At 42.3% G+C, this 17,271-nt stretch overlaps 1 protein-coding gene and 1 long non-coding RNA gene across 7 annotated transcripts in view; one reads left to right on the top strand and one right to left on the bottom strand.

The window, feature by feature from the left end:
* Positions 1-17,271, bottom strand: part of LOC118280479 (ankyrin repeat domain-containing protein 50) — a 106,255-nt gene that overhangs the window by 46,711 nt on the left and 42,273 nt on the right. For 5 of the 6 annotated variants that reach the window (XR_007706556.1, XM_050701742.1, XM_050701744.1 and 2 more), the window contains exons 2-13: positions 11,657-12,288; positions 11,041-11,201; positions 7,909-8,112; positions 7,008-7,126; positions 6,339-6,478; positions 5,521-5,615; positions 4,906-5,039; positions 3,259-3,560; positions 2,476-2,725; positions 1,735-1,873; positions 1,086-1,226; positions 400-499 (exon numbers count right to left, since the gene is read on the bottom strand). Coding sequence is in view for 5 of the 6 variants with exons in the window: in XM_050701742.1 (XP_050557699.1) it covers positions 400-499; positions 1,086-1,226; positions 1,735-1,873; positions 2,476-2,725; positions 3,259-3,560; positions 4,906-5,039; positions 5,521-5,615; positions 6,339-6,478; positions 7,008-7,126; positions 7,909-8,112; positions 11,041-11,201; positions 11,657-12,006 (2,135 nt within the window). In the remaining variant the exon portion in view is untranslated. The remainder of the gene's footprint in view (positions 1-399; positions 500-1,085; positions 1,227-1,734; positions 1,874-2,475; positions 2,726-3,258; positions 3,561-4,905; positions 5,040-5,520; positions 5,616-6,338; positions 6,479-7,007; positions 7,127-7,908; positions 8,113-11,040; positions 11,202-11,656; positions 12,289-17,271) is intronic. The other variant, XM_050701743.1, reaches the window with a different exon arrangement.
* The window catches only part of LOC126912006 (uncharacterized), an 87,831-nt gene continuing 75,048 nt past the window's right edge, over positions 4,489-17,271 (top strand). Inside the window, exon 1 of the long non-coding RNA XR_007706615.1 lies at positions 4,489-4,593. This is a non-coding gene — a long non-coding RNA (uncharacterized LOC126912006). The remainder of the gene's footprint in view (positions 4,594-17,271) is intronic.

Raw genomic sequence — 17,271 nt, forward strand, 5'->3', positions numbered from 1 at the left:
TCCGGTAACCTCACTCACACAACGCCAGCGTTGTTTCACACCACCACAGATGGGGCCCAGCAGGGCTGATGCCTGATCCGGAGCTACGGACTACCTAGCGGGTTTACCGGGGCTCCGGCTCGAAAAGCAGGAGAAGGAACGGGGTGGCTTTTAGTCAGTAAGAGTCTGACACTCCCTCTCGCCTCGCCCAAGGCGAGAAAAGAAATTGGATGATTTTCCCCCCTCAAAAAAAAAGCGTTGTTTCACGTCGATTTTTTGCTCGGCCATGGTATCACTCCGGTCGAGCCCGGCCTATTCGTGCTGGAGCATGGCTCTCTCACACAAAAACAACACAAAAAGAAAATACAGAGAATATGATTGACTTCCAATACATGGTAGCAGTATCCATCATCATGGTACCTGAGTCGAGGTTCGGTGTCCAGTCGAGCCAGGACGTAGCGCTGCACGTCGGCCGACACATGCGCGCGTTGGAGCTCGTCCAGTGTAATCTTACGGAACCCTGGAACCCACGAATGACATTACATTTGGTAGGTTTACCAAAAATTATACTTCCTATTGTTCTTTTTTTTATAAAAGCATGACTGAATTTTATTTAATATTGGATATTTCTATTTAAGGATATTTAGGTACGTCATAATATTGACCTGATTTATTCCTCTGTATCAAAATCAATTATGCTATTTTACTTCATTATGACAAACTAAAAAACAAAATCTCCCAAAATAAGGCTTAGAGCGTTATCATACCATAGCGGATGGCGAGCGTTCTGAAAGCAGAGCGAACGCGCAATGAACACGTAAAGGGTGTTCCACACAGCAGTTATATAACGTTATACAACAATGTGTAACAATATAACATTTGCAATAGCGTGTAACATACTCTACAATTACTGTTATAATTTGTTTAAACACAAATGTTAAATCAGTCTCTAACGTTATATAACTGCTGTGTGGGAGCACCTTTTCAAGAAGAAGCGAGTTTGCAACGCGCCCGTGACGTATGCGCTGTACAGCCGCGCCATGTTCGCGGCGCATTCACTGCGCGGCCATAATAACACTGTTATAATGACGCAAGTATCTGCATACCAGTGAACATCCTGGTGAGGTTCCTGCAGTGCTTCCTGGCGGTACAGACCAGCAGCAGCCAGTGCGGGAACAGGTGCTGGTGGCGGGCCAGCAGACGGGCCACTGACGCCGAGCCCTCCGTGGAGCCCTCCTCGCACATGCCTGGCGGAGTATACATAGTCAATTGTTTAACTGTGGGAGAGCTATGCCTCGCCACGATTGGGCCGGCTCGACCGGAGTGATACCACGGCCTCACAGAAAACCGACGTGAAACAACGCTTGCGTTGTGTGAGTGAGGTTACCGGAGGCCCAATTCCCCCTTCCCAATCTTCCCAATCCCCGATTTCCGAACAACAACCCTTAAATTCTTAACCCCCAAAAAGCCGGCAATGCACTTGTAACGCCTCTGGTGTTTCAAGTGTCCATGGGCGGCGGCGATTGCTTACAATCAGGTGGTACGTCTGCTCGTATACGAGTGTTATACGGCGTGTTTCATAAAAAAAAGTGCGTTGCCAACCTTTAAGGGGTTAAGGCATTGAAGTTAAGGGGATTTGGGGTTGAGAAGGGATTTCAGTTTGAGGGGGGGCATTGGCCCTCGGACAATCTCAATCGTAACTTTGATAGTTTCACGCCAGGTTTTCTACAAAAATGGGGTGGAAATTCTACGTACCCCCAGTAATCCCTTCATCGATAGCGTCCACCAGCAGGAAGAGACACTGCTTGGGGGGATCGATCTCCAGCAATGGGAAGAGCAGCGCCTTCTTGAAGCATTCGTCAGGGTTCTTCTCCAAATTCTGAGGTAATAGGGCCTGGAAAATAGAAATATACACATTCTTTAGGATTTTACTCACAATATTACACAATACACAAATGGGGAAAAGGGGGTGTTCATTGTATAGCGACATTCCAAAATTATCTGATACGGCTTTAATGGAAGTTAGTGTTGTATTTGAAGATTACAACAATAGTGTCATTTCGTGTCCAGTAGTTTACTTTGAGACCGAAGCCGTGGCAGACACTTTTCTACACTTTCAGCTCCTTAAATATAATAAACTAGCAAACCCGGCGAAATCCGTTTCGCCACCAATGATTTTCCCTGTTTTTCTCTTAAATTTTTCCTGAATTTTCTTTGTTATAAACCTGCCGAGCCCGATACCTTTCCAACGATTGCAAAACCGAGGAAATCGGTTCGTGCGCTCTGGAGTTATAGCGTCAGGAAGGAAAACCCGACTTATTTTTACTAGAAGATGACCCCATCTAAGTTTGTTCCATATAAAAAAAAAATTTGAACTCACCCGCCCATTTCTTATTTTAAAAGACGTAAACAAGTACTTTCATGTACCAAACTTTCACTATTTAATTTGTCTCTGAAATCGAACCCGACACCTTCCACTCAACACATAAAGCTTACCTGTTGAATTTCAGGCTCAGCCAGCAGCTTATCATAATAGGCATTAGCTATCAGAGTCCTAGGGCTTATAGGCAGACTAGGAATAGGAGGGGGCACATCTTCTTCCCTTTTCTTCTCACCCTCCTGTACCTCTACTTCTGGCTTCAAAACGTTCTGGTATTCCGGCAATTCTTCTTTGGGAGTAGACGGTCTTTCAGGCTTCTTCGAGGGGGAGTTTTCAGCGGATCGGAGATCACTTTTGTTGGGGTACCTGAAAATGTGAGGAGGTGTGTATTTTATAATAATTATTGTAGGCTATAATGTGTCTGCATTGTTTTCCTTTTTTTTTATTATGTTTGTTGTAGTTTTGAGCTCTAGTTTAGTTCATAAGTAGTCGAGTATCATTGAAAGTTTACGTGCCTCAACGCAGAGACCAACATCGCACTTGTTATATTTACACATTACGTTCTTACAAAATTATAATAACTACAAATTAAAAGTAACAGCTTAATCACGCAACAAAAACGGAAATATAAGCCCCGATTATGGCTCGAAACTATTCGAGCATCGTCAAATACTTTACTATATAGTGCATTTATAAACCTAGGCTTACCCCCTATTACATGGGACTTACAACATAAATAGTGAAGAGTGGATGTACATTATACAGTGGCATTACGTACCGTAATGTACATCTCTGCCCACCCTTCGGAGCTTAAAGGCGTGACGTTGCATGTAACTAACCCATACAAAATATACTTAAAAATACTCTTCAAAAGGGCACTTTAAAACCTAAAAACCTACCTGAAATTAGCCACAGGTATCCTGGACTTCGGCGGGCTGTTTTCCACCTTCCGATCCTCACCAGAACTATCATTCTTCTGTTCAGTAGACAGACTCTTCTGCAGAAGACTGGTCTTCTTCTCGGACAGCGGTTCAGAAGACTGGCGTAGAAGTCTGGAATTCCTGAGTTCTTTCGATTGACGTTGCGATATATTTCGTAGGAATAGATTCTCGTGGTTCTCGTACAAACGTAGGTCGTCTTTTTCTTCCGTCACAAATGGATTCGTCGGTTTCACTGATGATCTTGGCAAGATTTCTGGCAACTGTTGGTAGATGGATAAACTTTAGTGAATGGCTTACACTTACATTCCTAACCACCAAAAAGCCCGCAACGCACTTGTAACGCCTCTGGTGTTTCAATAGTCCATGGGAGGCGGCGATTGCTTAGGGGCCTTAGTCTGATGGTAAGGTGATACGATCCAGTTCGTTTACCGCACTGCTCAGTGATCGTTTCAATTGTAATAGCAGACTAAGGCCCCAGGTGATACGTCCGTTCGTTTACCGGCGAGTTTCATAAAAAAAGCCATTGTGGGTGCTTTTCCCCCAGTGATGGGTTATGTGAGTGTCATAAACGATCGATAGAGTAGACAATATCACGGTAATTACCAGTATAGTAAGTGCCATATTGGATAGCCTGTACGATGTCCAAAATCGGGTAGTAGGGTTTACCACCAGAGATGTGCTATGTTACATTGCTGTAGATGCGTTTGGCGTCTTCCACCAATCATATTCATTGGCACACATAGCTTAGCACTAGTGAAAGCGAATTCAGCTAAGCTATGTTTTTTTTTTATGCTGAGAGATGTGTGCTATGGATGGCTTCCCTACTATCGATACATCGCATACTTGAGCATCTTCCTCACACAGCTACATACCTCAGTATCAGTGGAAATGGTCACATAGTTTCACAGCTAAGCTATGACATCTTCATGGCATAACTACATTGCACATCTCTGGTACAAAAGCACACTCTTGTCTGTCGGTAAATGAGACACAATAGAAAACACATTGTGTCTCCCGTAGACCTACGTTCCTATGAGCTTGGAGAAGTCAGGGTGAAACGAGAGTTAATTTTAGACTCTTACTGACTAAAAACCACCCCGTTCCTACTCCTATAGAGAGTCTTTAGCGGCTCCGATTGGATTTAATAAGATAATTATTCAAATGGTTTGAGAGTCCGGGTGTGGGAGAGCCATGCTTCGGCACGAATGAGCCGGCTCGACCGGAGTGATACCACGGCGTCACAGAAAACCGACGTGAAACAACGCTTGCGTTGTGTTTCGTTGTGTGAGTGAGGTTACCGGAGGCCCAATTACCCTCCTTCCTAATCTTCCCAATCCCCATTCCCCAACAACCCTTAAATTCCTAACTCCCAAAAAGCCGACAACGCACTTGTAATGCCTCTGGTGTTTCAAGTGTCCATGGGCGGCGGCGATTGCTTACCATCAGGTAATACGTCTGCTCGATTATCGGCGTATTTCATAAAAAAAAGAGTCCGGGTGTGCTAGAAGGCAGTAGCCCTGTTGGTTTAGATGTTCTGAGATCAGAAGAATATATTATTTTTCTCTTGTTTCTAATAACTTTTATAAGAAGAAAGGTTCAACTCACATCATCAAGAGTACTGAGCGGTGCGTCGGCGTGGGGGTCGGCAGAGAGGTCAGTGGTCGGGCCTACAGCGGGCGGGCTGGGGCAGGCTCGCGCGCGGGAACTGCAGCCGCCGTCCTCCTCGTCGGTGCGCTGGTCTGTCGATACGTACACGTCAATATGTTAATTTGATTTATACTTACTTACTTACTAAGTGATCTAGCGGATAGGAAATGCCGGCCTCATCTAGTTATTTCAAAGATTGACGTGTAAAAGTGTTATTTTGTAACCAACTTGCAGAAATAAATATCATTTATCATTTATCAGCGTCCAACTTGACGACAAGAACTTGATTTAGAGTCCCGATACGAGTTTAGGCAACTTATCGAAATTTTACCAAGGTTACTAGAGATCCAATTATCCCCCCCCCCCCCCACACACCCCAAAACCCAAAGCCCCCAAAAAGTCAAAATAAACATTATGTTCTTGAAGTGGGACAAATTATAGCATAGAACTATTGGACAAGCAGACAGATCACCTAATAATGATTGATCAGCATCAGCACTAAACAGAATGACAGGGTTTTGTAAAGGAGTTCGTCCTTTCTCTGAAGTCATAAGTTCTCTATAAGCTACATACCTTCACTATCAGCCAGCAGCGGCTTGGAACTCTCCTCACCATCATCCCCAAGCTCACGGAACCGACTGATCAAACGCTCCTCTTCAGAATTACGTCTGAAAACAAACGAACAAGTAAACAGCAGCTCATGTAATGAGAAGATTGTCCATTGCCCAACAAGGGGTAGCGGAGATGACTGTCCAGGTGACCCACGTACTTCAAATTCAAAGTCAAAATTAGACCGATAAGGCACTTTTGAATGTCAAAGCAAATATTATCATATTTAAAAAAAAACTGTCTGTTGGTCAGTCCTCTAGTTGCTCTATTTGCTCGTTGTAAAGTGTAGATTCGTATGGAGAAGAACGAGCAAGAAACTACATAGGTTACTCTTTTCCAATCAGATTCATAATACAATTCTTGGTTACATTGTTTCGTTACTTAGGTATCGTCATGAGCTAATGTTCACATGTAAACAGCAGCTCATGTAGTGTAGATGTCCAGTCAACAAGGATGCAGCGAGGTTCACTGTCCAGGCGACACACGTACTTAGGTATCGTCATGAGCTAATGTTCACATGTAAACAGCAGCTCGTGTAGTGTAGATGTCCAGTCAACAAGGATGTATTAATTTTCTCCTCTACATAAGAGGGTTGCCCATATTCTCCACGTTTTTTGTAAGGGGGGAATATCATCCAATGACTTCTCCCACTGTACCAGACTCTTACTGATAGTAAAAACCACCCCGTTCCTACTCCTTCGAATCGGAGCCCCGGTAAACCCGCTAGGTAGTCCGCAGCTCCGAGTGTTCTCCTAGCTTGGCAAGCAGGTTAGAGATCGTACCTGTGACTGTGTGGAGTATCAGGATCCCTGGGAGACAGATCTGAGTTATCAGCTCTCGGTCTTCGTGAGGAGTGACTTAGTATCTGCATGGCTAGAGAGCGGACGAACTCGCCGGGACGTAGGCTGCTCTCCGTGTGACTCTGAAAATAATATTTTATTTGTTTTTTAAAATATTAAATAGTGTGGTAAAAAATCAATTAATTAAAGTTATTAAAAGTTCGTCTGAGTGTGGCCTTGCCGGTGTTACCAGTAAGAATAATATTCTTTATCTGTATTGCCAGCTTCAAAAATATTCTACACCAAAATTTAAATATGTATAAAAAATACAATGGAATGTTCGTTATGCCGGATCCATGTTTCATTGACACATGTAGGTAACGTCACCAAGGACAACTTTGGTACATTTTAACAAATATCACTTAAATTTCTCCTAGAATTATCCTGACAGGCCGGACATCAAGGAGCATATTGTATAGCACTCTTCAATCACTATCTATTCTGCCAGCAGCTTCACCCGCGTTCCCGTGACATAAAAAGTTACTTAAACTATGTGTCATTCTAGACGATAATCTACCCTTGTTCCAAGTTACATCCCGATCCTTTCAACCGTTTTGACGTGTTTGAATAAGAAACGCACACAAACTTTCGCATTTATAATATGATACACACCTGCAGAAAGTGCCTAGCTAGCAGCCTCCGGTTGAGCGCGCGTTGTTGCCTCGCCTGCGGCCCCTGCCCGGGCTCGCTCAGCTCCTGGCACAGAGCCGTCTTACCACTGCCCGCGTCACCTGAGGACGAAATAGAGATTATTATTTTGTTTCCAAAAAAAAACGTTGCCTACGTTTTCTCCTGTGTCGTGGGTGCGTTTACAAACATACAAGTTCATATACACTTGACACCCAGACCCGAAACAACAGTTCGCGGATCACACAAAGAGTGGCTCGGTGCGGGAATCGAATCCGCTACACGCATTGCTTATCTTGAATATAAATAAATAGTTTTTTAGTTTTAATACACTCTGTAGTTGACTTCATCAAGCTAGTTAACTTGACTAGAAGAAACCCCATGTCAATTATTTTTAGTTTTCGAGAAAAAAAATACTAAAGTTGCTAATTCGGAGTGTGGTTTAAATAGGTTTTTCTTTTAATTTTTTTTATCTTTAAAATAACGAGCAAAATTTGATATCCGGATTTTATTACATATATTTATGTGTTATTCAAGCTTTACAACAGGTATGAATTGTAACTAGGTGCAAAGATATTTGCAAAAAATCCAATTTCAGTTTCTATTTTTTATTGACATGGTTTCCGCACGAAATCTTCATGGCAAATGATAGTTAGCCTTTTGTACTATGTACCTTAAAAAAATCAGCCACATAATCCGCGGTATTACAAAATTATGTACAATTGCAAAAAAAACCAAGCGCCTTCATTATAATAAAGCCTAAGGAAGTAAAACATTTTTTGACTTTCTGAAGAGAAGAGTTCCGTTAGTGCCTGCCATCTTTCTCAAGTGAACTTGTAGCTACGGCACAAATCTGACCAAACACAATAGACCCTTAAAAACTCACCCAATATAAGCGCCCCACAGGTCTTGCTAACCGGCCGCTGTTCCAGACAGTGAGCAATCTTCTGGAAGGCCCACTCCCTGCAGAAGAACCTCCTCTTGTCCGTGGATATGCTGGTCTCCGTGACTCGGTGCGCTGAGGAGGACTTGCGGACCGGTCGGGAGTCTTTCTCATGAGCCCTTGATGCTATAGGGCTTAGGGGTGTTCCTGGAATGAAAAACAGTTGTTTTTTTTACCCGACTGCGCCAGAAGGAGGGTTATTTAGTAATATACTATAAAAATATTATAAAGCTGAAGAGTTTGTTTGTTTGTTTGTTTGTTTGAACACGCTAATCTCCGGAACTACTGGTCCGATTTGAAAAATTCTTTTTTGTGTTGGATAGTGCATTTATCGAGGAAGGTTATAGGCTATTAAACATCACGCTATCACCAATAGGAAACGAGCAGAGCGGGTGAAACCGCGCGGAAGTAGCTAGTATACTATACTTGCTATATACTATGTAGTAAAATTATATCAACAATACATAATGCGATATTTATAGTAGTAACTAGCTTCTGCCACCAGTTTTGCCCGCATTCCCGGACGATAGAAAGTAGCCAATGTGTTATTCCAGACCATAATCTACCTCTACAACACACACAAACACACAAGCTTTCGCATTTATAATATTAGTAAGATTACAAATTGAATTTACCTAAAAGGGATCATCAAATTCGACACCATGGTAGGAATTTTTTTGATTAACTATTATAAAATTACAGAGTTTAAGATTCAAAACAGAGTTTTGCAACTTATCCCTTATTATATTATCGGCTTACTCACGTAATTGTTTGACGAGGAACTCGACTAATTTCAAGCCATGCTAAACCAAGATAGTGACTGTCAATACAGATTCACATCTTCCCGTTCAGAAAACAAAAATATGTTACTGCGAGATATTAACTTCAAAGTGAAGAAAAGTAACTTCTGCCATTTAAAACGCAGAAACAAGGAGCTTAATGATTATATCTAAGAGTCCAACCAAAACTTTTATAAACCAGCTAAATAAATCACAATAAAACAAACACCAACAACAACACTAGCACCTATAAGACTAAAACCAAAACTAGAACTGCCCACACAACACATCACGTAGCTCCAAAACCCACACATATCTAGCCCCAGTCGGAATCTAGACAGAGTTTCAGCCAGTAATTGGGCAAACGATTAAAGATTCACCTAACTGCGATAGCTTAGAGCCCCGTAATTCAATCTAACTTTGTTCCCCGCGGAATGGCTGCTGTTCATTTGTTACATGCCCGTTTTTGAGGGGGAAGCATTTTGGGGTGTGATTTGATAGTATAAAACTGTTTCTTCTAGAAGGAAAAGCACGAAGTTCCGAGCCGTACAGGAGAGATCACTAATTTTTATTTCAATATTCGTCTTTTGGATTATTTTAAAATATTAGACTTTCTTAAGGAAACAAATACGTTCGAAGATATATTGTGAAATATCGCCTGATATCACTTCTAGTTACGTTTTATACGTAGAAATAACGTATTTGCTCCCACTCCTAAACTTTAATCCGTTTTATCTGTGCAAACTGGACAAGTGCCTAATTTAGCCAAAGAGATCGGGATGAAATTTGGAACAGGGGTAGATTATGATCTGGAATAACACATAATTAGGCTACTTTTTGTCAAACGGGAAAGCGGGAAACGCCGCTAAAATAAGCTAGTCTTATAAATGGGAAAGTATGTGTATGTTTGTAACTCAACCACGTCAAATCGACTGAAGGGATCGAGTTAAAAAATAGAACAGGAATAGATTATGGTCTAGAATACACAGGCTACTTTTTAGCGGGTGAAGTCAGTAGCCAAAAGCTAGTGAATACGTAAATAAAGCAGGATTATTTCACTCCGTCAGTAAAGCTACGAACTTCTAACTCAATATGAGTCTCCCCAGGGAAGCAGAGCGCATCTATTACGATTCGGAACTTGAGGAAAGTTTCTAATAACATTACTGTGATGCATTGATTCTATCAAGGACTTGTATTCCCTTATGGGGGGTGAGTAGAAAATTGAGTGACATTTTGAGGTAAGATATAATGTCATAAGGTTTTTGGCTATATTGCAGGGGCGTATCTGCCGTATCAATCTTTATATATATAATTCTTCTGTAAGTGTGTATGTCACTGAACTTCTCTTAAACGACTGGACCGATTTTGATGATTTTTTTTGTGTGAGTTCAAGGGGATCTGAGAATGGTTTAGATTCACAATTTTCTCCGCTGGACAATATTTTTTTGATTAATTTTTAGTTGTTGTTTTTGGAATGTTTTACATTGGATCCGACAAATTTTCAAATTAAAGACGTGTAGACAGGACAACGTCTGTCGGGTCCGCTAGTTATACTATATAATAGATAGCCATTTCAATTATACGATATAAGAATATAATTAACCCCCGAACTACGGTTGCCCCTAAAGTGTGTAGTAAAAAATTAACACTTCTGAAATTCCAAATAATCAATTCCGTCTTTTTGCACGAAAATCATGTATTCAAAAGTTGGCAACTACTTTACGAGAATTAACGTCATCATAAGGGCCCCCAAAAACACGTCATTGGATGTTTATCCCCCTTCAAAAAAGAAAAAAGTACGGGCAAAAAAAATATTTACCCCGCCAAGCCACGCTACGCCGCTGCTCTATTGATGATACTAATTTCCAGTAGTGGACGAGTTAAAAGTGCAATTGCGACTGCCGGGCAAGGGGTCTCGGGTTCGATTCCTGGGTCGGGCAAAGTAATGCTGGGCTTTTTTCGGCTTTTCGAAACATTCTTAGTAGTAGAACGTAGTCTGGAAATGTGTCCGGTATATTGCAATGGGCTCATCACCTACATAACACAAATGTATAGCGGCATTACGTGCCGTAATGTGCACCTCTGCCTACCCCTTCGGGGATAAAAGGCGTGACGGTTCATTTGACGAGTTAATGATGGCGATGGTGGCGGCAGTTCCGGATTAGTTCACTATGCAGTCGCAGCTTAAAGCTGTCGATCCTGACTGCTTTAAGCAGTCCGTGTATGGCGACCCTTAGGGATACTACGGCTCTAATTACTCCTATAATTCCCATATAATAAAGAAGACACTACTCACCATCAAAATCGAAAGGATCTCTCTCCCGCTCTCTATCCCTGTCTCGCTCCCGCCGATGTTCTCTGGAGCCTTCTCTATCTCTTTCTGGGAAGCCTCGGTGACGATCAGTCGGCGTTCGGTCGTGGCCGCGAGATGTCGCCACGTCGTTTAATGGGAGCGATCTGGAAAATTTGAATATGGTATTTAACAGTTGATGATGAGCTTATCTTCTTAATTATTATAAAAACCCCTTCATTCTCCAAAAAAAGTAGGCAAACGTGTGAAATGTAATCTGGAGGAAATATTGCACTTACGGCATAGTGTTAGTTTGTTTTACATTAACGCGATCGAGACATTTATAATGTTCGTCGCTCTGATTGGCCAGCTCCAATTAACCTATTGACTCCTCTGGTGTTGTGGGTATCAATGGGCGACACTGATCGCTTACCATCAGGTGATCCGTCTGCCCGTTTACCGGCTTATACCATAAAAAAATATTAATAAGATTCGATGGTTTCATAAATTTCGATTGAAAACCAGAAGAATTTTGGATTGATTGAAGGTTATTACTTTCGGACGTATCTACAATAACAGTAAAAGAAAATCTAGAAGAGAATAAAACAAACACTATATTTACCTGAGATTAACCCGATGTTCAGCCTGCCTGACAGCGGAATGTCGGTGCTGCTGCTGCCTCATGCTGACTTGGTACTGCCTCAAATAAGCTTCCACCTTTCCCTCACTCGCCTCATTCCTCACCCTTCGAGTCCTCCCCGAATCCTCTTTAACCCTTCGAGGCTTCTCCTCTTTCTTCTCCTTCTCCTTCCCATCAAGAGGAGAACTCATGGCGAAGTTTCCCCCGTTATTATAATTGAGAGGGTCGAAGTCGTTTCTCGTCGGATTCTGAACCTTATTGACTTTAGAATTCTTTGCCCGGTATTGCGATTTTGGAACGACCTGGCTATATATAGGTATCTGATTCGACATGCTTAAAAGACTAGCTTTGGTTCGAAAATATACTTTTTTTTTTTGATTTTTTTTCTATAGAGGTAGGACCTAATGTTACTTTGGTTTATGCTAATTGACACTATATGCTAAAGGAACGCGGTTTTTTTTTCTAATTAGTAAAATAGGCCTATTTGATTGGCTGTTATTATCACAATATCTGCTGTCTAGGTCATAATGAGTTCGATCTTTTGATTTATTCGTCGCTTAGTTTCTGGACTTCCCTCGTTTATGTTTTAGCTGCGCCATTTTGTTGCGAACTTTCTGGAACAAATGAGAGAGAATCATTAATATACAAAAGTCGAGAAAGGTCAGGTCGAAGAAACTTTGTTTGGCTGATGTTACGGGGCCGATAAACACATTTTCTTGGGTTATTTAACGAAGAAATTGTGTAATCAGACTTAAATGTAGATATTCAGGTTTCACGGTTATTACATAGAGATCTTTTTCTCTACGAAGTAAAAGACAAAAATCAAAATATGCATGAAAACATCAGCTACACTAGAAAAAAAAATGTAAAACTATTTATTATAGAGGAACTTCATTAATAAATCATTATAAAACTCAATAACTTAGACATCCGATAAACATCGCAAACATTGCATAAAATCTAAACACAAAAAACACCTTCAAACTAGAAATCCCGAAAGATCTCAACCACAAGCACAAAAACCGAAAAATAACCTCCAAAAAACGATACCGGAGAGGCTTCTATACAAAAATCGAGCTGCCATATTACTTGAGCCCCTTAAATACCCCGTACGGGGGCTTCAAAAGGTTTTATCCACCCCCCAGGAAGCGTAAACTACGCTCGTTAACCGCCTCATCAACGCACTTTTGTTTTTGGTTTTGTAAAGAATTCGCGTACGGTGAACGTATAAACAGTACGTGGGACAGAGACGTATTATCAAGGTAAGTGGCTAGGGCGCCAGGGGGTCTACTCTAATTCAACGACGATTGCATACTACAATTCCATTTATTGCGAACTTCTGTGAACAAAAATGAACGAATGAAATTAAGATAAATAAATCGGTTTTGATTTGAAATTAAAAATAAAACGTTATTTCAAGTAATACTATTAGTAAATCAATAAAACCTACTGCCGAAAATTAAACGAAACTTTGCATTCAAGAACCGGAGTAACTACAGGTTACAGAAGAGCGCCAGGATACAGAGGACCGCCGCGAGACGGGCGTGCCACATTGGGCAGTTAGTAGGGTAGGGTCAGTTATAGAGTATTGGAGGTCCAAAAAAATTAAGAGCAACTATGAGGTGCTTGCCGAGGGCATTCTCTAGGTTTGATTCGACTCTAAAAAAATTCAATGTAGAAACCTCGTACCACATGGTCACCAGTAAATTAACCACATAAACCACAGAGTTGCGGCTTCAAAAGAAATTAAGGGTACCTATGAGATGCTTGCCTTTTTTAAGGGGGAGAAATCATCCAATTACTTCTTTCGTCATGGGCGAGGAGAGAGGGAATGCAGGTACAGATAGTCCATAGCTCCGGATGAGATGCTTGCCTGGGGCGCTCATTAGGTTTAATCCGCTTCTGCGGTGGAATGAAATTTTTAATGGCCCCTTAGGGTGCGGTTTGGGGTCATTTGTATGAATATTGTACGCAGAAACGTGTGTTATTGTATGCTATTTATTTTACTTTCATGTCATGCCTTATGTAGTTCAAAGGAACCGGCAGGTCCGCTCAAAATGTTTATTCTTCTTATGACGTACAATTTCTTTCCTCTTTAGGTTATATCAGTGTCGACAAACTTACTCAAAAATATTTTTATAGAATTAATACGCAAATTAGCAAACGGATCACCTGGTGGTAAGCAAACGGTAAGCATACTACAGGAGATACAAGTGTCTTGCCGGCCTTTTGGGGACTGGGGATTTCTAGCTAAAGTTTTGGTGATTACCAAAACCTTATGACATCAATATAGCTTTTTTAAAAAACGTTGCCTTACACTAGGGTTGTCTCCTGTGTCGTGGGTGCGTTTACAAACATACAATTTCACATACACATGACACCCAGACGCGAAACAACAATTTGTGGATCACACAAAGAGTTGCTCCGTGCGGAAATCGGACCCGCTACATGTTGCACGGCTGCCAGTTGCCACTGTGCAGTATAAATGTTAAATATCAATTACTTCAAGCAATATAACACCAATTAAACATCTCTTAACGTACGAATAAAAAAATCAGCCAGTTGTTTCCAAATCATCAAGCAATAATAAACTTTCTGTCTGTCAGAAATAGAGTGTATTTTCGTTTAAACCATGATCATTAAACCAAATTCAAGCACATGGGGTTTCCTGCTATTGACAATTTAAGAAGGAAATGCCCTTTAACCTCAATTTAGGGTGGATTGTTCGAATTTGTACTTTATTGTCATCGTGTTAGAGTTCTTGATAGATTGGTTACTGATCAGACGGTTTAAAAGATGGATGGCGGTGATTATTTCGATTCATTTAGAACTCAGTAAATAACATTAACAGCGTATAACTCCTAAAGGCTACTGCTGACCAAAGGCCTCTTCTCACACGGAGAAGATTTCAGCATTAATGATCACGCTTGGTCAATACGGGTTGGTGATTTCAAAAGTATAATTAGAAATAGCAAACTGGGCGAACTCCGTTTCGCCACCACTGATTTTCCCTGTTTTCCCTGGATGCAAAACCGTGGAAATCGATTCATGCGTTCTGAAGTTATAGCGTCAGGAAGAAAAACCCGACTTATATTTATTTATATTATAGAATAAGCCTAGGTTTCCTTACGATGTTTTCCTTCACCGTTTATCAGTGGTGTCTAAATAGTCTTAAAAAGTACATATAACTTGGAAAAAGCCACGTTGGTACTTGCCAGGTGTACCAATTCGAACTCGGACCTCTTGCATGAGAAGCTCTTATGCCTTCGGGCCACCACGACAATGTATTATGTATTAGGTTCCACTCAGGTAGAATTGGTAACCAAGGGTCGACGGCTTACAGTATGAAAGCCCTTTAGGTACTAACTGTATAACCACTCACTCGTTAGGCAGACATTCGTCATTACATATTTAATACCGTGTACAGTCGGGGGCAGATCCGCCTGTCCACTTTAAAATTTTATTGCGTGAACCCCGCAAAACGTCAAGCCATACCCCGTAAATGTCTCACCTAATAGAAAACCGTCAACGTTGCAACTTAGTGGCGCAACCCGTGTAATCCTTTAGTAAGTGGTACGTTAGATGTTATTCGGTTACCTGCGCCCGCTTGATTCGTCAATTCAAGGTAATTGGGTGGTGCTAGAGACCGGATCTCATCAAGTACAAGCAAACATTAACTTAGTGGTGATCAGGCACATGTGACCCCCAATGTACAACACAAGCTATGTATAACCAGTATAAACTGACCGTCGAATGCGCGGAGAGATTGTACAAAGCAAGACCTTGATAACCCGGTTTTGTATTATTCGATATGTACGTGTGTACATACGTGTTAGCCAACATAGGTTGATATTACGCGAATGCTGGAACAGTACAAAACATGTGAATATTTCAGTGACACCAGCTGTTGTCCGATTGTCTGAAAGATAGCTTGCATAAATGAAAATGCAGTTGCCTTTTTTCTGTGCATATTTGCGACCTTTGCTGCACGAAAGACAATTGTACTAACTATTACTTCATTACAATAATAATGAAGTTGATTTACAGGTAAGACAGCAAGCAAACCTAAAATAACGATGCTAAAAGTTCTGTCTATATTATAACAACGCAACAGTCGCCGTGTTGTGTGTCGCGGAGTGCTGCTCAATTCAAACCAAATTCTTGAATTAGGTTATATTGGTTATAGTTATATGGTATATGGTTAGGTAGTATATTATGGCGCGCCAGATTAATGCGTGGCGGGATGAGCTCCGGCGCGATCTCATGGCGGAATGGCAGCAGCGACTGTCGCAACCAAGGGCTGGGCTCGCTGTCATTGCAGCGGTAAGTCCCCTCTTTGAGGAGTGGCTAGAGAGGCGCCACGGCGTCCTCACCTACCGCCTGACGCAGGTGCTTACCGGACATGGAAGCTTCGGTAGGTTCCTGTTTCTGATTGGGCGGGAGGAAACGCCCGGGTGTCATCACTGCGAAGACCGCCCGGAGGACACGGTGGAACATACGCTTGCGGTCTGCCCTGCGTGGGCTGAGCACCGCCGTGTCCTCAGGGATGTGGTCGGCGACGGCGCCCTCTCGCGTCCGGCACTGATACAAGCCATGGTGCGGAGCGAGGGGGACTGGGATGCCGTCTCCTCCTTCTGCGAAGCAGTCATGCTAGCTAAGGAGGAGGCGGGGCGCGTGAGGGAACGAACTTCCTCACGCCCCAGCCGTCGCGAGAGACACTCCGGGCGTCGGGGATCGCGCGACGATCTCCGGCCACCGTAAGTGCGGGTCTGCGGACGGTGAGCAAGGGTAGCTCGCCGCCCGACCAGAACCAGACCCGTGCGTGCGGCGCGTCGCGTTCTGCGCGCGCCTCAAAGAGCCATCAGACCACCACAGATGGGGCCCAGTAGGGCTGATGCCTAATCCGGAGCTGCGGACTACCTAGCGGGTTTACCGGGGCTCCGGCTCGAAGGGCAGGAATAGGAACGGGGTGGTTTTAGTCAGTAAGAGTCTGACACTCCCTCTCGCCTCGCCCAAGAGGAAGGAGAAGTCATTGGATGATTTTCCACCTAAAAAAAAAAAAAAAAAAAAAAGGTAGTATATTATGGTTATATGGTTTAGGTTATATGGTTAGTTGCTAAACCCAAACAGGTCCATAACAACTAGAGCTAAATAAGACTAATTTCACGAACACAACTACAGATCAAGTTATGCTTTACCAGTATAAACTGACCGTCGAGTGTGCGGCAAGATCATACAAAGCGAGACCATTGTAAACTGGTTTAGCAGCTCGATTTATAACCAGTATAAACTGACCGTCGAATGTATGCAAAGATAAAACAAAGCGAGGCCACGGTAAACTGGTTTTAAGCCGTGTATACACGACACGTACATACGAATTAGATCCCTAGTGCCGTTTCACCGGCCTTGTTTCAGGGTACGGCGCTGAACCCACTGAAAAATTAATGCAAACGAGACTACTGACGAGGTAACAAACGTTTTCAGGAATGTTCATTAAGCTTCGTGGTAAATAAAATAATTAGGATTGATGTGCGGTACGTACTCATTTGTGCCAGTGTAAACTATAAAGAAGCTAGTTTCTGCCAGCGGCTTTGTCC

Source organism: Spodoptera frugiperda, chromosome 21 (assembly GCF_023101765.2).
Source record: "Spodoptera frugiperda isolate SF20-4 chromosome 21, AGI-APGP_CSIRO_Sfru_2.0, whole genome shotgun sequence".
Taxonomy (NCBI): Eukaryota; Metazoa; Arthropoda; class Insecta; order Lepidoptera; family Noctuidae; genus Spodoptera; species Spodoptera frugiperda.